Here is a 22,679-nt window from a genome sequence, read left to right as displayed (position 1 = left end):
GAGCAATAGAAGCAGGCAAGGGTAGCACCACATGATCCAATGATAAGAGGCACCATATAAAAAACCTGGTGTTTGGTGGTTGCCAGGTGGTCACAGGTTCCTATCAAGGTGTGAATGATGGAATCCCCAGAAATTTCCATTTAATGATGTCCCTATAGGATGTCACACTATACCTGCCTATGCTGAGTAGCGCAAAAGGATACAAGACATTTTGGTGGGACCATTTATCCAACTCTTAAATACACCTCAGCAAAATTTGCAGAGTGTATTAATCACAAGTAACTAAGTACAAAGAATGAATACTCTTCAAGGAAGGAAAAATAAGTTGGTGTAGGCCATCTCTTTATAGGAATTTTCTCTGGCTTTATTTTTTAGGAAATAGGCGTAGTATCTGTTGTATAATTGCTCAGCATACCATTTGGCAAAGGTATAACAAAACATTTTCCCCTTCTGTGTGAGAATTTAACCTTGGTTTAATTTTCCAGCTCTGTTCCCCCAGCAACCTAATGAAGAGTAGTATATCAACCACATTGCTAGGCAACATTCCATATGGTAGAAATGATCCCGAGTTGGTAAACTGTAAACTGGGAGAACTATTAAATGCCTGATAGGAAGCCACAGCTCTGGGCTTCCCTATCTGTAGTGACTCTTGGAAGAGACATGTCTCTTGTGGGGAAGATATTTCAGTGGAGTTGTTATAAGAGATACTCGCTCCCATGGAACAAGAAGCTTTTAAGCCAGAATAGCTTCCATATTTGCGGGATGTGTGTCTATCTCCTTGCACCTGAGCCATACAGACAGACGCAGGGACTCTGATGAAAGAGTAATATCTGGCTCTGCCCTGTTGGTGAGCTATGCTTCCCATCCTATAACCTTGTTTCTTAAAAAATATTTATTTATTTGGCTGTGTCGGGTCTAGCTTTAGCACACGGACTTTCTAGTTGTGGCACTCAGGCACTCTGCGGGATGTGGGATCTTAGTTCCCCAACCAGGGATCAAACGGGCATCCCCTTCATTAGAGGGCAGATCCTTAACCACTGGACCACCAGGGAAAGTCCACCATCCTATCTCCTTCTTAGTGAATCTGATGTGATGGTTTATGAGTTTGACTGTTTCTAAACATCTAGTTGAGCCCAAGTAGCCTCCTGGAACGCACCTTATTACTATTTGCTTGCTGTTTCTGGTGGTAGAAGAAGCTCCACAGAGACCATGGGTAGTAGAAAGATGTGAAACTGCTTGGCATGTTCTAGCATGTTCTGCTTCTAAAAAAATCCTAACTATGCCCTTCACAGTCGGCATGACATATAATCCATATCCATTACATGCCACCAAGACATTTATCTCAAATTGACACCTGCCTTTAAAATCCCCAAGCTAGTTATTGCTAAACCTTCTTCATATAAGCACATAACCCCAATCCTAACCCACATTGATTTTTAAGATGCTACTGAGAGAGGACCAAAAAAAAAAAATCAAATGATGGATACAAAAATTGCTCCCCCAAACCACAATTGCCCATGAAGAATTGGCAGTAGTAATATTATCCATCTGGAGGATCAGAACAGATGCTAAATGTCCTCCTCAAGTTATGAAGACTCCATATCATCTGATCACAATGGTGTGAGTTAGTGTCACCTCTGAAAACTAGGAACATATTAGAAACTAACCAAGCCACCCCTGCCAAACAAACAACTTTCCATTTATCTCTACAGAAGCATTATTTGAAGAAAAGAATTCAAATTGTCAGAACTTTAATGAGAGGTGTGAAGAACACAGCCATATTTGGTGGAAATATTGAACAAAAATTAATGAAAACACTATCATAAGCAGCTGAATAAAGCAGCCTCCTTTTTGAGTCAGAAGATAGTGTGACCTTGTGAAAGCACAAAGCAAGCTACAAGGGACAAGCAACAGCAGAAAGTACAGTGGTGATGCTCAAAACAGTGTGATGGGAACTTCTCACCCACCCCAACCCTGTGCCCCTCCCTACCCCACCCTACTAGACTTCACGGAGATAATATATTGTCACTGAACAGAGGACACACAAGAACAACTCAGAAGTCCAAATGAAGCAGCAGCAATTCAGGTGACCGAAGGCCACTCAGTTGCCTTTCTCTCCATGGGGTTTATCACAACATCAATTAACAACAACAACAAAACACTTTTGTTGTATTCTGACCTGTATATCCTCCAGAATACTCAATTTCACAATATTTTGCAGACCACTAAGTCAATAGCTTTCTTAAGGAATATTCAAAGTCTAGTGACCACCAAAATATTTACATCAGAATGGCATCTTTCCACTAAATGACCAGAAGCCATGATGATGATTTCTAAATGTATTACAGATAATGTGCCTTATTTTCATTCCTTTCTAACCCTTGCCTTGAAAGCCTGTTCCCTTTTCCCAAGAGAAACAACTGTCCAAGGATGCCATCTTAAAATTCCATTACAAGTAAGAATCTTGTTCCCATTCATTCAATATATGTAATAGAAGACAAAAAGATCTGGATTGAATGTGCCAGAAAGATGCCAAATATAAACTAGATCATGAATGGTCTGCATTGGAAAAACTATGAATCTACTTATAAAAATATCACCAACTCCACAAATTAAACCTCAGAGACACTGTGTAGGTTAAAAATACTGACCACCAAATGTGAACATAAATTTAAAACTGCGGGCAGTTTATGATCTGATAGTCCATACAGAGGAATTATCTCCTTTAAATGTAATAGAATTCAACTACCAAATCTAGTTATTCCCAATGCCAACACACAAACTCCAAACAGCCAACCAGGAATGTAACAATCTGAGACATTACAGAGAAATAGAATTGTTTAAATACTAAGCTTCACATTCCATTTTCCTCTCAATGATTTTGCTACTTTAAAATCAGAGCCCAGTAATAGTTCTAGCAGTACGAATCAGATCAGAATTTCTAAGTTTCCACATCACACATCTAATCAGATCTCAGGCAAGTCATGGACCATCTATCATCTGGCCTCAGTGTCTTCATTTAATGAATCCACTATTTTCAAAACTTGTGGGAGTGTAAGTGAAAATGTAAGTTGCTCTGTTGTGTCCAACTTTTTGCGACCCCATGGACTATAGACTGCCAGGCTCCTCTGTCCATGAGATTTTCCAGGCAAGAATACTAGAGTGGGTTGCCATGCCCTTCTCCAGGGTATCTTCCTGACCTAGGAACTGAACCCAGCTCTCCTGCACTGCAGGCAGATTCGTTACCATCTGAGCCACCAGAGAAGCATAAGGATCTAATAAATATTATGAAGGTAAAAGGTAGCCTAAAATGTACAATAAAATTAAGTTCATTAAAGATATCATTTTTTTAAATCCTGCTTTATCTTACAGCTGGTTTCTCAACCTTGGTACTCTTGTCATTGTGGACTACATTCATCTTTGCTGTAGGGACCGTCCTATACCTTGTAGGGCATTTAGCAGCATCCCTGCCTCCACCCACTGGATGCCGGCAGCACCCCACCCCAAGCTATGACACTTGAGAGGGTCTCCAGACACTGCCGGATACAGGTCCTCTGGGGAGCAAAATCACCCCCAGTTGAAAATCACTGTCTTAGAGTGAAATCTCTAATGTAAAATGTTTTATCTTGCACCCAGGGATATGAATAGATCATGGGGTCACCAGAGAGGATCATTGCTCTGCTGGAGAAAGCAGGCTGAGAGTTGAGCTGTGAGGTAGAAAGGTCAAATTAAAACATCAGAAATACTTTAGACAAAGAAAGCAAAACATAACAAAACTCCTTGCAAAGTATATCTTTTACACCTCCATTTAGGTTTCCCTCTTGCTAAGGTCCCTCTTCTAAAACAACACTAATAGTCTCATTTCTGGTAAGAAAAGTATTTCTGGTCCTTGATAATTTTCTGTGTGTAACTCTTGACCTAGAACAGTAATTTTCCAACTACCTCTGATAAAAGAGGTAACATTTTTTTGTTGTTGGTTTTTCAGTTTGCTGCGCAGTGTGCCTTCCAGGGAGTCCAGTCCCCCGACCAGGGATGGAACCCAGGACCCCTGCAGCAGAAGCATGGAGTCCTAACCACTGGACTTCAGGGAATTCCCAAAAGACCCATTTTTAAATTTCCAATCAACTGCAGGCCAGGGTATGGCCCTACTGTATGGACTGGGATCCAGGAATTCATGGAGCTGAAGCTGTTTCAGGCCACAGTTTGAGCAGCACTGTCCTGGGGTTCCAACTTCTGTTGAGAAGCATGGTCTAAACACTTTCTGAACCCTTCAATGCTAACATTTTTTTACAAGCAAATTTATATTTTTTTGGTTAAAGAGGTAGAAAGCGATATTTTTTACTACCTTTTGAAATATAATTATAGTAAAATTAAAGGAGGGCTTCCCTGGTGGCACAGACGGTAAAGAATCTGCCTATAATGTGGGAGAACCAGGTTCAATCCCTGGGTTGGGAAGATCCCCTGAAGAAGGGAATGACAACCCACTCCAATATTCTGGCCTGGAGAATCCCATGGACAGAGGATCCTGGAGGGCTACAGTCCATGGGGTCCCAAAAAATTAAAGGAAGAAAAGGAATTTCCTTTAAAATCCATTTTGGATACTTAAACATAAGACAAAATTACGGAAGTGCCTGAAATATCTTTAATCCATAATACTTCTTGTTCTTTAGCCTTTTAAAGAAATACAGTCTCTTTTGTTAGAATAATTGTATGGCTGCAAAGTGAATAAAGAACAGACTGGTTTTAAAAACCTGTTCTTCTACTAACCTTCCCTTTCCCTCCAGATGATCTTTTAAAGGTAAACAATTTGGAAATATAACTTGCTTATGTAGGCTTACGCTTTCCCTCCAATTAAAGTTCTATTCATAAAGTAAAAGAATGGCAGTGATGGCTGCATTGCCAGGTTACACAGTGGTGGCTGTCAGAAATGGCTGGAAAACACAGAGGAGCATTTTGAGCTTTGCCCAAATGACTTGCTTTATGATCGTAAAACGGGTTATTTGTGTGCGCACAATCGTCAAACACCAAGCCAGACAGGGAAACCACCCAGACCTGGGCTCTCAGGCTCCCTTCCTGGGGCTAACTTAAAATGTAATTTGACGGGGGCAAGTCACAGTGCCATAAGGAGCCTTTCAGCTCATTTCCATGCTTGTCTGCACATAAATACCCTCAGCCTCTAAAACTGCAATCTTAGATTTAGAAAGTACCTTTTACAATCATAAAGCCAGACAGCCCTGCCTACCTTAAATCAAGCAAGCTTTCTGCTTAACACTTTACCAGAAAGTTACAGTACAGAATTGATCAGGAGAGGCTTGGCAGAGGTAAGATTGATCTCGAAATTTAATATATTCTTGCCCACCTTTTCAGAGAAAGAGGATGACGACATAGGAATGCAGAAGACTGAGAAACTACAAAAACAGCTATAGAGGTTTTCTTATCTTTCTCCAATCCAGAGTTTGGATGCATAGCTCTGGAAAAAACAGCAAGCCTCAGGGCCAACCTTGATTCACTCAGAAAGCCTTCGGAAACCAGGGGCACCACTAAAAAATCGTTAGTCCTCTGAGTCACAGAATCCAACCTCCACTGTGCAGCCTAACAAAAATGCAAATAATTGGCAGTGAAAAAATGTTCCTCTCAGGGTTCCACGCCATTGGACAAAGGGTGGCTTTCACTCACAGAATCAGCAAGAACAAATTCTAAACCCTCTCCTCCACCAAGTTACTGCTACGTAAGCGTGTCTCCACCAGATAAGTTGGGCTGAATTTGGGGTCTGTCGTCAGAATCTTCTCCGGCGGGGTCATTTTCCTCCCCAGACTCCACATAGATCGGCCAGTCACTGTCTGTGTCACTCTTTTCTTGGCTCTCGAACGACGCCTCCACCAGGCTGAGGTTGATGGGCATCAATTCGTCATCGTCGTCGTGCGTATCTGTAATGCAGGTGCAGCTGTCACACAGCCCGAAGCGCCGCAGCCCCGGTGACAGGTGACTCGTGAAGGTTCTTCTGCAGCCCTTGCAGATGATTGGACGGTTGGATCTATGCACCTAAAATCACCAGCACAGTGCATGTCAGAGAAAAGAGGAGGAGCCATGGCCTTCAGGGCCCCATGTGATACGGCCCCTGGATGACCTTCTGGCTGCATTTCTCACCACTCTCCTTTTGCTTTTTCTGCCACCATCTCAGCCTCATCAAGATCCTTTCCAGCCCAGGGCCATGGGATGTGCATGGAGCAAGCCCTCCTCCCCACTGCCCCCTCTCCCCTCTTACTAAAGTCCTTTTGTGGTTTTTTTTGGCTGTGCCACAGGCTTATAGTATCTTAGATCCCTGACCAGTGATGAAACTGGCACCTTGGCAGTGAAAGCATGGAGTCCTTACCACTGGATTGTCAAGGAATTTCCACTAATGCCTTTCAAGGAAGTCTTTTCTGATGCTCCAGGCCAGACTAGATCTCCCAGCTATATAGTCTCACCTATACTTCTCCCTTCATGTCTAACAAATCATTGGTAAAATTTACTAGGTTACAGATTTATAATTTACTAGATTATAGATCTATAGAAATTGATAGATTATAAGCTCCACGAGGTCACAGACTAGCTTCACCCATGTTCTCTGTCCTCTGTGTCACATCTGTTACTGTATCCCTAGTGCCTGGCATGGAAAGGGCAATCGGTGAACCAATTAGGATTTTAGGCATGGCTTCTTAAATACTTTGGAATGTTTAGTTATTAAGAAGGCAGATTTCCCAAACAGTGTATTTCCCAAACATGCCAGCGGATGCTTCAGCCTTGACTTCTTTGTTGATAAATGTGTTCCTTACATATGAAAAGAGCTTTGCATACTAGAAAAGAGAACTTGATCTCCTAACCCCATGCAACTCCTCATGAGGACAGCAGCCCCAGGGGTCCTCTTTGTATAAGGAACTATCTATCTGAAGTGTGCACTCTTCAGGAACTCCAGCCAACTGGGGATCTGTGAATGAATAAGAGCCTCCCTTGTGGAGAGCTCTGGATGCAGGATACATATAAGAAGCGAGACAGACAGAGAGGCTGATGCAGGAGAAGGGCCAATAACAATACTTAGGTTGCTGGAGCTGCCCTTACATGTCCTGGGTTCCCATGAGGTTTCCTGGGTTTCCTGAGTCAACCTGAGTGTGTTTGTGACCCTTGCAGCCTGATGGAGCCTTTGAATAGTAGACTGGATCTAGTACAGAGTGGAATGCGGATTACAACCAATGAAACATCTTAGAGGCACGCAGGGACCGATTTTTGCCAAGATGGATTGGAGATTAATTTGAAAAAAAAAAAGGCCAAACAAAAACTTAACATCTTAGGATAAAGCCATTCTCAGGTAAATGTGCTGGGTCCAACACTGAGAGGAAAGGCAGTCAGTCAGTCACCTTGAATGTATCTAAGTCTAGATACTATCAAAACTGTAATTCACATATCATAAAATTCACCCTTTTAAAGTGTACAGTTCAGTGGTTTTTAGCACACTCATAAGGTTGTACAACTATCACCACCGTCTAATTTTAGGACATTTTCATCACTCCATAAAGAAAACCTGTGCCCATTAATGGTCTTATCTCTCCCATCCCCACAGGCTTCAACCACCAATCTACTCTCTATCGCAGTGGGTCTGCCCACTTTGTATATTTCATATAAATGGAATCACATAATAGATGGCCTTTGGTAACTTGCTGCTTTCACGGAGCCTAATGCTTTCAAGGTTATTCCATGTTGTAGCATGTATCAGGACTTCATCTCATTTTATGGCTAAACAATAGTCCATTATAGGGGTACACCACACTTTGTTTATTCATTCATCAGTGATAAATATTTGGATTGTTTCTATTTTGGGGGCTCCTCTGTCCATGGGATTCTCCAGGCAAGAATACTGGAGTGGGTAGCCATTCCCTTCTCCAGGGTCCAGAAGAGCCTGGGGGGCCACAGTCCATGGGGTCTCAAAGAGTCAGACACGACTGAGCGACAATGGTGACTTCATGCCTAACCTCTGGAGGAAACACTAAACTGTCTTGCACAGTGGCTGCACCAGTTGGTGTTCCCACTAGCAGTATATGAGGATTCCAGTTTCTCTACCTCTTCACCAGCACCGTGTTATTATAAATTGCTTATTATAGCAATCCAAGTTTGTGTGAAGTGGCACCACTCCCATTCTGTGGGTTGTCTTTTCACATTCTTGAGAGTGTCTTTTGAAATCCAAATCATTTTTATGTCGGAGTTTTCAAAGACTCATTGACTTGTTCAAGTGTTAGTCACTCAGTCATGCCTGACTCTGTGACCCCGTGGAATGTAGCCCACCAGGCCCCTCTGTCCGTGGAATTCTGCAGGCAAGAATACTGGAGTGGGTAGCCATTCCGTTCTCCATGGGATCTTCCCAAACCAGGGATCGAACCCAGGTGTCCTGTATTGTAGGTGGCTTCTTTACCATTTGAGCCACCAGGGAAGTCCCTGGTGGCTGCCTTGCTCAAAGATAATCTTAAATACAATGCCTTTCTACATGGGCTGAATGCTTTTTAGCAGCTGGGACTCACCCACTTACATGGAAGACAGAATCCTAGGCAGCAGCCAGTGGGCAGGGAGGGCCCCTTGGCCAGGGGTCCCCTTTGCTGCTCACAGGCAGCCCTATAAATGGTGTTATACCTCTTCCCTACCCCGGGGTGCTGAGGTTGGGTGGGAAACCGAGGCTGCAGCTTACCCTTGGGGGAACAGACTCCCAATCCCTAAGCCCCAGTGTTCTCTGCCTTTTGACAATCATCCTCAGACTAGGATCTGAACTTTCTTAACTTTCCTTCTAGGAAAACTAGTTTGTAACCGTAAAAGTTTTCACTTTTTCTTTTTCCACTAACACAGCTATAATTTAGTAGCAGAAATACATGTTTAAAATTCTCTGACAATACCCCAGTGGACAGAGAAGTGAAAAACTGAGGGGCTTCACCTTTACATTAAACACATTTCATGAACCACCTTCCACGCCCCGCCACTCTCCGCCATCCTGAGAGATCCACCAGCTGCGACACTTACACTGAGCGCGTGACTCCGCAGATGCTCCTGTCGAGTGAACCTCTTGCCACAGGTCTCACAAGGATAGGGCCGCTCCCCTGTGTGCGAGCGGATATGCCGCTTAAGGATGCCCTTCTGTTTGGCACTGTAGGGGCAGAAAGGACACTTGTGCAGCTTGATGGGCACCACCAGCACATCACCTGGGGAACAAACGGTACTGTAAGCAGCAACAAGACTGGCTGCCCTCCAATGGATGGAATCCAGAGCAGAACTCCACCAGCCCAGTTCAAGAGGGAGAATCCCAACTCCACCAGCAGCTAACAGCAAGACGGTGTCTGCAGATCCTGACTCTGCTGGGCTCTGGGTCAGCCAGAGAGGGAAACGGGCTTCTGATACAAGACTGCAAGGAATGCTGTGAGGCATCAGCTTTCAAACTTCTCTGTGGCTCAGAGTTAGAAACAGCGCTTATGTCACAGCCTGAGAACACATGTATCCTCATGTGGACAGCTTGAAACACTTTCCAAAATAATACTCACTCTGATAATGTCTATTCTCCTTGATTTCATTTTAGGAAAATAATGATCGAGACCCTGTTATAGAATGAATTGCATCCCTCCCCACATATTCCTATCTTAAAGTCATAACCTCCAGTGCCACTTGTATGTAAAGACAGGGCCTTTAAGGAGGTAATTAAGGTTAAATGAGGTCGCAAGGGTAGAGCTCTTATCTGATAGGACTGGGATCCTTATAAGAAGAGGAACAATGCCAGAGGTGCCAGGAACGATGGCTTTCTCTCTCTATTCTTGCACAGAGGACAGGTCACGTGAGGACAAGCAAAAAGGTAGTTGTCTGCAAGCCAGGAAGAGAGCTCTCACTAGAAACCAACCATGCTGGCAGCTCGATCTTGGACTGAGCCTCCAAAACTGTGAGATAATAAATTTCTGTTGATAAAACTACTTAGCCTGTGATATTCTGTTATGCCTGCCTGAGTTGACTAATGCAAACCTCCTGAACTGATATAATGACCCTCAAAAATGTGTGGAAAAAAACAAACAACTATTACGATGGATCAGACCTCCAGACCAGGTTTCATGCTTTCTTTGACAACAGCTCCCGGAATAGCTTTCAGGCATATATAGGAGAGGTTTGCTATAAAGCAGCCCCCACACTGTTTGGAATTTATATTAACTCTGTATATATGAGATCATCAAATATCTAAAAATTCATTTAAATCTTTTTCCCTTTTTTTTTCCACCTTGTTCATACAGCTGTTAGGGTGACAACATGATTATCACCCACATGTATAGAGACTGACCCTTTCAAGTTTCCTGAGTTACCCTATTGGCAGTGTTCTGAGACTCATTTCCTCTATCCATGCCCTTCAGGATTTTACAGAATTTGATCATATCATATATGCGGAGGCACTAATAACTCAAGTTTTCCAGGCATAGAAATTAGGAGTCGCGTTCTGGCTCTGCCACTTACAAGCCGTGTGATCTTGGGCATCTCACCTGACTTCTCTGTGCTTTAATTCACTCATCTGTAAAATAGGGATAATAATAATTCCCACCTCACAGGATTGTGGTAAGAACGAAATGAGGTAATACCTGAAACACAGCACCCGGCACATAATAAGCTCTCATAAACGTCAGCCATTTTTGTAACATCACCTCGGTGTTTCTCTCCTGATTAATCTGGCCAGGCTCCTGCGGTCTCTCTCAACGCAGGAGTAACTCCTTTTCTCTGAGACCTTCTTGGGACATTTACCTGGGCTTTATACCTTTCCTGAGGTGCTGCCAAAAGTATGGCAAGCTGAACGTCAAGTGAGTACCCAACATCATTCTATGTAAGGGTGGAGATTATCTTCTTTAGCTTCTAGTTCCCATGCTGATAATGTCTAACATTTTTCATAATCTATAATGAAGGAGATCAAACCAGTCAATCCTAAAGGAAATCAACCCTGAATATTTATCGGAAGGACTGATGCTGAAGCTAAAGCTCCAATACTTTGGCCATCTGATGAGAAGAGCCGACTCATTGGAGAAGACCCTGATGCTGGGAAAGACTGAAGGCAGGAAGAAAAGGGGGCAACAGAGGATGAGATGGTTGGATGGCATAATCAACTCAATGGACATGAGTATGAGCGAATTCTGGGAGATGGTGAAGGACAGGGAAGCCTGGTGTACTGCAGTCCATGGGGTTGCAAAGAGTCATACATGACTGAGTGACTGAACAACAATAATGACTCCAAAATCTGTCTCCCGGAATAAAAGCAGCAGCTCGTGGCTCAGCACTGCATATACATGTCGGATTATTTACTTCTCACTGCTTACACTGGCACTGAGAGACCAGTTTCCTGCTCACTCCCCTGGCACTGTGGACTCTTCTTATCATTTATCCCCATCAGCCTGGCATTGTGCTACCACCTTCTTCCTGATTATCTACAAAAACATTAAGTAAAATGGGTCCACTGTTAGACCTTGGGGGAAAAAATAACCATTAACTACATATCCATCAGAAAAGTATGAATTACTGCAACATTTCCCTTCTCTCTTATGATCTGGCTCCCCCAGAAGAGCAGTTCACCTGAATGCCTATTACATGTGAGGCACTGTGTCAAGATACATTGTTATCAAGATACTTGTTTCTTCACTCAAGAAGATAAGTCTAGCAGGAGAGAAAGACATGTAAACAAAGTCATACAATATAATGTAACAAATGCAAGTTCAAAGTGATGAAGAAATGTAGACAAGGGTGGTGGTGGGATGAAATCAGAGATTTGGATTGACATATATACACTAGTGTGTATAAAATAGATAACTAATAAGAATCTACTGCATAACAGAGAATTCTACTCAATGCCCTGTGCTACTGTGCTTAGTCACTCAGTCATGTCTGACTCTGTGACCCCATGGACTGCAGCCTGCCAGGCTCCTCTGTCCATGGGATTCTCCAGATAAGAATACTGGAGTGGGTTGCCATTCCCTTTTCCAAGGGATCTTCCTGCCCCAGAGATCAAACTTGGGTCTCCTGCATTGCAGGGGGATTCTTTACCATCTGAGCCACCAGCGTAGCTCTATGGTGACCTAAATGGGAAGGAAATCTAAAAAGAGGGGATATATGTATACCTGGGCTTTCCTGATGGCTCAGTTGGTAAAGAATCTGCCTGCAGTGCAGGAGACCCGGGTTCAATCCCTGGGTTGGGAAGATCCCCAGGAGGAGGGCATGGCAACCCACTCCAGTATTCTTCCCTGGAGAATCCCCAAGGACAGAGGAGCCTGACAGGCTGCAGTCCATGGGGTCACAAAGAGTTGGACATGACTGAGTAACTAAGCACAGCACAGCACATATGTATACATATAACTGATTCATTTTGCTGTACAGCAGAAACTAACACAACATTGAAAAACAACTGTTCTCTAATAAAAAATTTTTTAAAAGAAGAAAGAAAGATAGTGAAAATAATGAATTCTCTCCTGGAGTTCAGAGATGATCTCACAGGAGAGGTGACCTTTGAGCAAGGTTTTGAAGGATGAATAGGAGTTCACTGGGAGTTTGAGAAAGAGAAAGGGTATCTCAGGCAGGGAAACAGCACAAGTTTAGGCACAGAGGTAAATGAGAATAGGGAATACAAAGCAGGGTGGAGAAGAATGAGGAATGAAGCCAAGGAAAGGGGCAAGAACTTCTGGGGAAGGTCCCAAGGTCACATTTATGAATTCACTCAGCAAATTTATCCTGAGCACCTACAATGTGCCAGACTGGGTTCTAGGCCCTGGGGATACAGTAGTGATCAGAAAAGACAAAAATCCCTGCCTCTGCAACACTAACATGTTAATGAACTCAGACTTTATCCTTTAAGCAGGTAGGGTTTTAAGCAAGGAAGGTACAAGGTGATATGACTTTTAAAGGATTCCTCTGGGGATAATGCAGGGGAAGGGTTTAAGAGAGGCAAGATTAAAGGCAGGAAGTCCAGTGGGGAGGGGATGAGAGAAGACAGAACTAAAGCCTGTGACTGTGGAGGTGGAGAGGAGGAGAGAGAACTGAGAAATAAAATTCACAGCATATGATGACCTCAATGGGGAGGACAGAGCAGAGGAAAGGAAAGATTCTAAATGACACTGATTCTAGGTTAGCTGACGTGATAGGTGATGGTGGAATAAACCAAGGCAGGGAACACAGGAGAAAAAGCAGGTGCAGGATGAATGAGGTCAGTCGGGATTTTATCATGTTTGAGGCAGGCTCAGTGCATCCACTTTTTTTTGGTGGGGGTGGGGCAGGGGGGATACTTGGATTAGACAGATCAATCTGGAGCTTGGGGAAAGAAGCAAAGAATACAGTTATGAGTCCTCAGTAGATTGAGTGGTTGCTTTAACTGAGGCCTGGCTGTCCCCTAAGCACCCTGATTCCGTTAACCCATGGCCTTGACACCCTGGATCAGGGGAGGGTAGGTCTTCCTCGGGCTTCACTGTCATCTCCAGAGCAAAAGCCTAAGATGTTTTGAAGGTCATCCCATCAGATGATACCGATGCTCATCCTTATTACAGTCATCTAGGAGTCCCTGGGTCATCTTGCTCCTTGGAGATTTGATCACACTGCCTTCAGACTCTACTCCTGGAAAAATTCTTGGTGTAAATACCAAAAATGACCCTTCCAATGCCCTGGCCCCTCTGTTCCTGGATCTCCTTTCTTCCAGAGAGCTTATCCTCCAATCCATCTCAGCCACCCAATCCTAGATGAAGAGGTCTCAACTTTGCCTGCATATAAAAATGCAGCTTAAAATGAAAAACAATACTAATGCCCAATCTCCATCCCAAGCTAATGGGTGGGGTGGGACCCAAGCAGCACATTTTTTTAATGTTTTTTTATGTGGTGAAGATCACATAATATAAAACAGACTGTTTTAACCATATTTAACTGTACAGCTCAGTAGCACTAAGTACATTCACATGGTTCTGCAATTCTCACCATCATCCATCTCCCGAATTTTTCTCCTACCTAAGCTGAAACTTGGGTTTCCCTGGTGGCTCAGACAGTAAAGAATCCGCCTGCAGTGCAGGAGACCTTAACCTCACATCCCCTTCCAGCCATGGAAGCATTTCTTTGTTCCCTTCACAGTAAATTTCTTGAAAGAAGTACTATACCATCTTCACATCTACATTTGAGGGTTTTTGGGTTTTTTTTTTTGAGGTCTCTGGGCTTAGTGCTTTATTCTAATATTCCAATAATCACCATAATCACCATTTTATTTTATTATTTTTATGAAGTATAGTTTATTTACAATATTATATAGGTTTCAGGTGTATAGCACAGTGATTCAGTATTTTTACAATTTATGCTCCCTCATAAGAAAATGATTACAATTCACTGTGCTGTACAATATATCTTTGTTGCTTATCTATTTTAATTTTTCTTTAAGTTTTAGGCATCCTATTTGATGTTTCCCCTCCCATTGTTTAAGTCTTTACTGAATTTGTTACAATATTGCTTCTGTTTCATGACTTGATTTTTTTTGGTCCTAAGGCACGTGGGATCTTAGCTCCCTGACCAGGGATCAAACCTGTAACCCTTGCATTGGAAGGGGAAATCTTAACCACTGGACTGCCAGGGAGTCTCTGAGTCCTCGTCTAAGCCTACTCCATTTGGTCTTTTCCCCACCACTTCATCATACTGCTCACCCATGACCTCTCCCTTAATAAACCCAATGATCAGTCCTCAATCTGCCTACACACAGTACCGGACATTGTTGATTTCTCCGTTATCTTGAAATGTTTTCTCCTCTTGACACCCATCACTCTTCCTTCCTTCCTTGGTTGTGCCATGCACCACGTGGGATCTTACTTTCCCCACCAGGATCAAACGGCACCCTCTGCGTTGGAAGCACAGAGTCTCTCCCACTGGACCACCAGGGGAGTACCGCAGCACTCCTGATTCTCTGCTGCCTCGCCCACTGCCCCTTCTCAGCTTCCTCCACTGGCTCCCTCATCTTCCTGACCTCCCAATGTTGGGGCTTCCCAGGGCTCAGTCCTTAGGTCTCTCATCTTCTCCTTCTAGATCTATGGAATACACAGAATTTAAATTGTGCAGATCCAACAATGACCCTAGATTTATATCTCAGCTCTGACTTACAGATGGAATCACTTACTGCACATCTTCACTGGGATATCCAACGGGCACCACAAACATAACATTTAAATCAATCGCTCAAGGTAAAAACATTAAGGCCATCTTTAATGCTTCTTTTTCTCATAACACTCATACAGCCATTAGGAACTCTGGTCAGCTCTATCTTTCAGAGTCAGTACAGTCCTAACCCAATCACATCTCACCTGTCTACTGCTACCACACTGATTCAAGGCGAGTGGGGTGGGAGAGAGGCACAAGAGGGAGGGGCTACGTATATACAAATAGCTGATTCACTTTGTTGTTCAGCAGAAACACAACCTTGTAAAGCAATTATATCCCAACAATAAAATAAAATTTAAAAAAATAGAAAAATGGGACTTCCCGGGTGGTCCAGAGATTAAGACTGTGCTCCCAATGCAGGGGGTCCAGGTCCAATCCCTGGTCAGGGCACTAGAACCCGCATGCCATAACTGAGAGTTTATGTGCTGTAACTAAGAGTTTACATGCCATAACTAAGACCTGGTGCAGTCAAATAAATAAATAAATAAGACAAAATAAATAAAATCTATTTTAAAGAAAAGAAAAAGAAGAAGGCGCACACCTCTCACCTGGGTTACTGCAGTTACCTCCTAAGCGGTTTTCCTGCTCCCACCTCACTCCCTGACAGTCTATGCTCCCCGTAGCCTATGCTCCCCTGTAGTCTACAGGAAAGCGAGAGGAGAAGCAAGAGGCCCACTTAGAAGGTAACTGCACACAGTACTCAGAAGGATCCTTTTAATACATGTCATCTCAAGTCACTCTCTGCGGAGCAATACACAAAGACCTTCTCATCGCCTTCAAGGGCCTACCTGGTCCACCCTCACTCAGCCTCTCTGACCTTATCCCCCAACACTTGCTGCCTTACTCACTCCACTCCAGCCACACTAGCATCCTGGCTGTTCCTTTTGTTCACTTGCCAAGTGTGATCCTACACCTGGGCCTTTGCACCTTGCTCTTCTCTCTGCCTGGAATGTTCCCCCTCATATCTCTGCAGTTTGCTCTCTTACTCACTTAAGGTCTTTGCTTAAAGGCAACCTGTTAGCAAGTCCTGGTCAACAGTAAATAAAATAGCACCCCCTCACTCTCAGTCAACTTTGTCCCTGCTTTAGTTCTTCATATTCAGTCCAGTTCAGTTCAGTCGCTCAGTCGTGTCTGACCCTTTGCAACCCCATGAATTGCAGCACGCCAGGCCTCCCTGTCCATCACCAAGTCCCGGAGTTCACTCAGACTCACTGAGTGAGTCAGTGATGCCATCCAGTCAGTGATGCCATCCAGCCATCTCATCCTCTGTCGTCCCCTTCTCCTCCTGTCCCCAATCCCTCCCAGCATCAGAGTCTTTTCCAATGAGTCAACTCTTCTTCATATTATACAGGTACTTATGTGTTACTGTCTGGCTCACAACGCTAGAATGTCAGCTCCACGAGGACAAGCACTGTCTTTTGTTCACTGTTATAAACGAATATTCATTCACTATAAACGAATAGTGCCTGGCATATAGGAAGTGCTCAATAAATATCTGTTAAATGAACAAATGAACAGGAATGATAAGATGTTAAAGAAGCAAGGCCATGATGGAATGCTGGACACACTGACATTAAACAATCCCATGATGAGGCTGAAAAGAAATGGACAAAGGTAACAGCAATGGGTACTCAAGGTGTCAGAAGCCAGGGGAAGAAAGAATTTCAAGAAGGAAAGATCAGAGTTAACTACTGAGAGTGGTCAGAAAGATAACATCTGAAAATCACTCACTGGATCAGCTCTGGAAATGTCCGGCTGACCTCATGAAGCAGGTGGGGTGTTGGGTAGGGGTCTTTCCTCACAGTGGGCTGAGAAAAGAACGGGAAGTAAAACGGTAGCAGTGGCCAATACAGATGAACTTTTCAGGAAGCAATGGGAGGTAGTGAGGCTGGCACTGGGAGGTCCAGGGGAGAAGAGATTATACGAGGACCACGTGCTTTGACAGTGTCTGCCAGTGTCAGAGATAAGTGAATACACAAGTACTATAACTGCCTCCTCACCATCTCCCTGCCCAAGTCTCCCATTTCTTCACTACCTTATGCTGAGGCCACATTAATCTTTCCTATCCACTCCCAAGCTCAGAAACTACCAACAATTCCCCTGTGCCTATAGATAGAAACTTACCGCTTACCATTTATGGCTTTCCATGACTGACTCCAATTTCTCCCTATGTTTTCTCTTCTTACCCTCAAATGCCACTTTTTAAAAAAATTGAAATATAGTTGAGTTGCCATATTGTGTTAGTTTCAGGTGTATAGCAAGGTGACTGTTCTACATATCCTTTTTCAGATTCTTTTGCATTATATTAATATGTTACAGCAAGATATTGAATATAGTTCCCTGTGCTATACAATAAGTCACTACTTATCGATTTTATATACAGTAGTGAGTACTCAGATGCCACTTTCATAAAGCCTCCCTAACCTAACAGCTGGAAGCCAGTTCTGCTTCTGGCCCGCTGTGAAATTCACACCTCCGTCTGTCTTTCAGCCCTAGTACCTTGTACCGCACAGTGCCAATTTCACACAGCTTAGCTTCTATAAGAAACCATCAGTTTTTTGAGAGCTGGAGCCATATCTGACTTATCTTTGTATCTTCACAAGGAAAGTGCTCAAGTATTTGAGCAAATATATGAAAAACCAAACAAATCAGTCTTACTCTGTCCCTTGGCACTTGGAGTAAATGTACCCTGGAGCCATGCAAATGGAATCAAAACCTGGCAGACAACAGGCATGGCAAGCAGCCAGGAGACTGCCCTGCCCCAGGATGAGTTGGAAAGCTGACTTTATAGATGGACAGATGGATCTGAATGAAGGTGGTGTAGATCTGAATTTCTATTTCTTGATACTCGTGATACAGGCAGAGGGGTTGAGAGACAAAATCAGTGCACTGAAATCCTCTAACCACCTGTGCTGCCCTCACAGTTTGTTTCATGAGTGAAATGAAGCCAGCCTGGGTTGCTATCAAAGAACATTAGTGGTGACGTGTGTCAGTTCTATATTCTTAAGGAACTCGCCAAACCCTCTGGGTCTCAATTTCTCCATACTTCCTCCACCTAACTTACATGGCACTATGAGGGGCTGATGGATGGAGAAGGGGAACACAGACTGTGAAGTGCTACTCTTACACAGAAATTAGATTTTGGAAGTCCCTGGTGGTCCAATAGTTAAGAATCTGCCTGCCAATGCAAGAGACACAGGGTCCATCCCTGGTCTGGAAGATTCCACAGGCTGCAGGGCAACTAAACTGCCGCATGCTTAAACTACTGAGCCTGCGAGCTGCAACCACCCAAGTCCCCACGCCTTGAACCTGTGCTCCCCAACAAGGGAAGCCACCGCACTGAGGAGCCCGCACACCGCAGTGAGGAGGAGCCCCTGCTCCCACACCTAGAGAAACCCCAGGTGCAGCAGTGAAGACCAAGTGCAGCCAAAAATTCATTAATTACGTTTTTAAAAAGAAATTAGATTTCAACAAGTTCCCATAGGGTAATCACTGAAAACAACCACTACCTTTTGCATGCTAGTTAAGCCAGTGTCTCTGGCGACCAGAAACCATATTTGCAAGTTTTGCAAGTCTAGATTAGGTCAGACATACAGAGCATTCTTGATTTTTACAAAAAATGAAATTTTGATGCAGGGATGAAGTAATTTTTCATTAAAAAATGTTAAAATGAAAAAAAGAAAGAAAGAAATTTAAAAGTCTCCAGACAAACTCAGTTTTCCTGGGATTCTCCTGTGTGGTGTTTAGCCGCTAAGTTGTGTCCAACTTTCACGACCCCATGTGTACCTGTTATTTTTTTTTTTAAGTCTCAAAATAGTCATTTAGTAACGAATAAGAGCAGATCACCCCCCCTTACTTAGTCAACTTTCACTGCACAGTACTGAAGGGTGAATTAGAAATGTGACTCATTAATGTCTTGGCTTGAAAAGAAGCCAAGGGTACTTTCATCAGTAAGGAGACAGCCACATCTATTTCCATCTCCTAAGACAGTTTACAACACAATTACCTCATCTGTAAGAAGAGTTAACCATATTATCCCATCTCTCAGAATTGCTCAGGCAAAAAACTAAGTTCTCTTAAAACACAAAATCCTACCAAAGGATACAAGAAATTTACTTACACGAAGCCCAGTTCAACTCTCAAATACTCGCCAGGACATCACACTATCAGCCACGACATGTTAACTGAGTACATGGGCCAGGCACCACAGTTGACACAAAGAAGGATAAATTTCCTACCTGTACAGAACATGTTCTCATATGTGAGAAAAAAAAGTTCTGAAAACCTTTTCATTTGGTCCTCAACTCTGTAAGAAGGCAAGGTGGGAGTGATTATCTCCTGGAAAAAAATAAGGGTTCAAAGAAATTTAATGAATTCACCAAAGTCCTCCTTGTGGTTAGTAGAAGAGGGTGGGTTCTTTCCATGTCTGCAAATCGCATTCAACACGCTTATACTCTAGTTGTAGAGGTTAAAAAAAAAAAAAAAAATATGTGAAGAGCCAATGCCCTGGACACAGCAGCTGCTCAATTAATATTATTGGCAGTGGTGGCAGTGATAACATGGAGATAACGGTGGCGATGGTGATGATAGGGATGCTGATGGTGGTGATGATGGTAGTGACAATGACAATGATGCAGGTGATGGTGGGAGGCCAGAAGGCACACACGCATGTGCGTGAGCAGCAGAGATGATGGAGGCTCATGCAGCTCACCTGAGTCCTCTCCATACCAGTCAGTCTGCACATCCATCGTGGAACTCATGGCTGCTACTCCTGCACCATCTGGTCTTCCCTCCAAACTCTGAGAAAAGTGATGATCCACATCCTCTTTGCTCTGGACGGCACTGTTGCGCAGGAGTGCCTCCAGGAACTGCTTAACATGGTAGTTACTGTAAGCCAAGTCGATAGCTTGGCTACTGGGCAAACCCTCCTCCCGGTGGGCCAGGCTCAGTGGGATGGCAGGCGGCTGCTGCTGTCCATCCACCTCCACCTCTGCAGCATCCAACTCCACCTTGGGTTCCATCTGTTCTGGCCGAGTGGAGCGGTCACTGTCGACCCAGCCACTGCCCTGGCTGTCTTTCCCCACCAGTTCCAGAGGGCAGCAGCCTCTGTGATCACCACTGGGGGGCTCTCTTGGTCGGTCCTCACTCTCCTCCCCCTCGGCTCGAGAGACCAAGCTCTTGGTCTCACCAGCGGTCCCTTTCTTGGGGCTTCCACTGTCCACCTGATGAGCTGCGGCAGCCGCTGCAGCTGCTGCTGCGGCTGCTGCTGCTGTGGCCACCGCAGCCGCCACTGCAGCCTCCTTCTCCATCTTTCTGCAGATGTCAAGGGAGGATCTGATGTATGTCTTGCAGAAGTTCACCACGTCGTTCATCTGCAGGTAGCTGGCAGCCGACATAACTTCAATCACGTTCTCCCCACACAAATCCAACTTTCCAGAATAGAGGAAGTCTAAGATGGTGGAGAAGGCGTCGGAGGTGACGATGTCCAGGGAGGCGGTGCTGTGCCGCCCGCTGTCCTGGATGTAGTGAATGAGCAGGGCACGGAAGTAGCCGCTGTTGGCAAACAAGATGTTCCTGTGGGCCTTGAAGATCCGCCCTTCCACGATGATGCTGCAGTCGCAGAAGAAGTCCCTCTGCCGCTGTTCATTCAGCTCCCCCAAGAGCTTGGCATAATAGGATTGCATCTCCATTTCTCCACCAGCTGCTGCTGCTCAAAAGGAGCCTGGATCTCTGCCAAGATTTTTTGTTGTTGTTTTTTCAGTTCACAAATGCCAACCTTACAAATAAGATGTTCTTTTTTTTTTTTATTCTTCCCCAAAACCCAGGTAAATAATATCTTTATAATACGGGCTAACAAAAATTAAAGATTGTCTAACTGGGTTAACTAATGAGAAACAGTAAAAGTAACTACAGCTAACTGTATGTGGGTGCAGTCCTTAGTATTTTACATAGATTCTTTCTGTGAGCTTTTATAACAACCCTATGAATAAAGACTAATATCATACTTACAATATTGTACTTTTAAGACTCAGAGGATGGTGATGATCCAGCTGCAACAGAGCCAAGACTCAAAACCTCCAGAGTTCATGCTCTTATAAATGACATTCGACTTTCTTTAAGGCTCAAAATATAAATAATACCTGAATCTAAGAATTACTGTCTCCAGTTCAGTCTCCAGTGTCCCAATACAGAACTTAGGGACTGGCATGTCTAGTCTCAGCTCACACTCATTACCATAAATTTGTGGGAACACTTGGTGGATGCTTGGGCTAGCCAGAATGCATTCTCCATTCTTATGATTTTATTGCCCTTTTTGGCTTTGATGGAATCATCCTTGCCCCATCCACAGCCAATGTGCTTTGCATAAAATTAGCACCACGCCCAGGCTCCAGATGTGTAAGCTATAACATAGGCTAAACCCATCAACATAACTTATCCTCTGACCATAGTGACTGGCTCAGAGATGGCCATGTGACTAGGCCAGAGCCAATGAAAAGCAATGAAACATTTGCTGGGGGATCCAAAAAAAGAATGGCTCTCCGCTTTGTGGGCATGTAGGCTATGAGGGATGCTGCTGCCACACCACAAGGGGAACCAGCCTAATACAGATGATAGCTCAGTTCAAACAGGAGCAACAGATGGAGGCCAGGGACACCATATGAGTCCCAGCTCATGCAGTGCCAGAAGCCATTAAGTCCCTTTTTGCTTTGGTTGAATTTTCTCAGTGCAACTGAGATATTCCTAATTGATTGACTCCACAACCCTTCATTCTCTTCTCTGTATTTTTTATGTCTCGGTCCTTCTCTGTCAGTGGACTGTAAGTCCTTAGAAGGTATGAGCCATGTCTTATTTCATTTGATTTCCCATAAAGCACTTGGCAGGGCTCCCCTTGTGGCTCAGATGGTAAAGAATCTGCCTATAATGTGGAAGAACCAGATTCCATCCCTGGGTCAGGGAGATCCCCTGGAGAAGGGAATGGCTACCCACTCTAGTATTCTTGCCAGTATTGTTAGAGGATTTCATGGAAAGAGAAGCCTGGCCGGCGACAGTCCATGGGATCACAAAAAGTCAACACGACAGAGAAACTAACACTTTCACAGCATTCGGCAGTGCTTTGGACAAAGTAGGTTGCTGCTGCTGCTGCTGCTGCTGCGTCGCTTCAGTCGTGTCCAACTCTTAGCGACCCCACGGACTGCGGCCCACCAGGCTCCTCCGCCCATGGGATTTTCCAGGCAAGAGTACTGGAGTGGAGTGCCATTGCCTTCTCCGACAAAGTAGGTTAGCTAAATACAAAAGAATACTCCTGTCTTACCTGCTAAGTAGAACAAGTATGTAACAAATACAATTGTTAACTGCTCACTCCTGTCTGACTCTTCTGACCCCATGGACAGAGGAGCCCTTCAGGCAAGAATACTGGAGTGGGTAGCCGTTCCCTTCTCCAGGGATCTTCCTAACTTAGAGATTGAACCCAGGTCTCC

At 44.1% G+C, this 22,679-nt stretch overlaps 1 protein-coding gene across 1 annotated transcript; it reads right to left on the bottom strand.

Annotated features, from left to right (window-relative positions):
• Window positions 1–2,005: 2,005 nt before the first annotated feature.
• ZBTB8B (zinc finger and BTB domain containing 8B) lies at window positions 2,006–20,891 on the bottom strand. The gene is made up of 3 exons (XM_070384788.1): window positions 19,913–20,891; window positions 9,040–9,218; window positions 2,006–6,042 (listed from the first exon to the last, which is right to left on the bottom strand). Exons 1-3 carry the CDS (start codon window positions 20,889–20,891, stop codon window positions 5,725–5,727), a joined length of 1,476 nt encoding a protein of 491 aa, XP_070240889.1. The 3' UTR covers window positions 2,006–5,724.
• Window positions 20,892–22,679: the final 1,788 nt, after the last annotated feature.

Source organism: Bos mutus, chromosome 2, assembly GCF_027580195.1.
Source record: "Bos mutus isolate GX-2022 chromosome 2, NWIPB_WYAK_1.1, whole genome shotgun sequence".
NCBI classification, from domain to species: Eukaryota; Metazoa; Chordata; class Mammalia; order Artiodactyla; family Bovidae; genus Bos; species Bos mutus.
Note: the sequence above shows the minus strand (reverse complement) of the source record. Positions and strands in the feature narration are given on the sequence as shown.

What these genes read in the sequence shown, in the direction of transcription:
- ZBTB8B (XM_070384788.1), bottom strand. Translation starts at nt 20,891, where the DNA reads ATGGAGATGCAATCCTATTATGCCAAGCTCTTGGGGGAGCTGAATGAA. An exon ending in CTGGTATGGAGAGGACTCAG is followed by an intron (nt 9,219 to 19,912) that starts GTGAGCTGCATG and finishes TTTGTTCCCCAG; the next exon opens with GTGATGTGCTGGTGGTGCCC. An exon ending in TGCGGAGTCACGCGCTCAGT is followed by an intron (nt 6,043 to 9,039) that starts GTAAGTGTCGCA and finishes TGGTGATTTTAG; the next exon opens with GTGCATAGATCCAACCGTCC.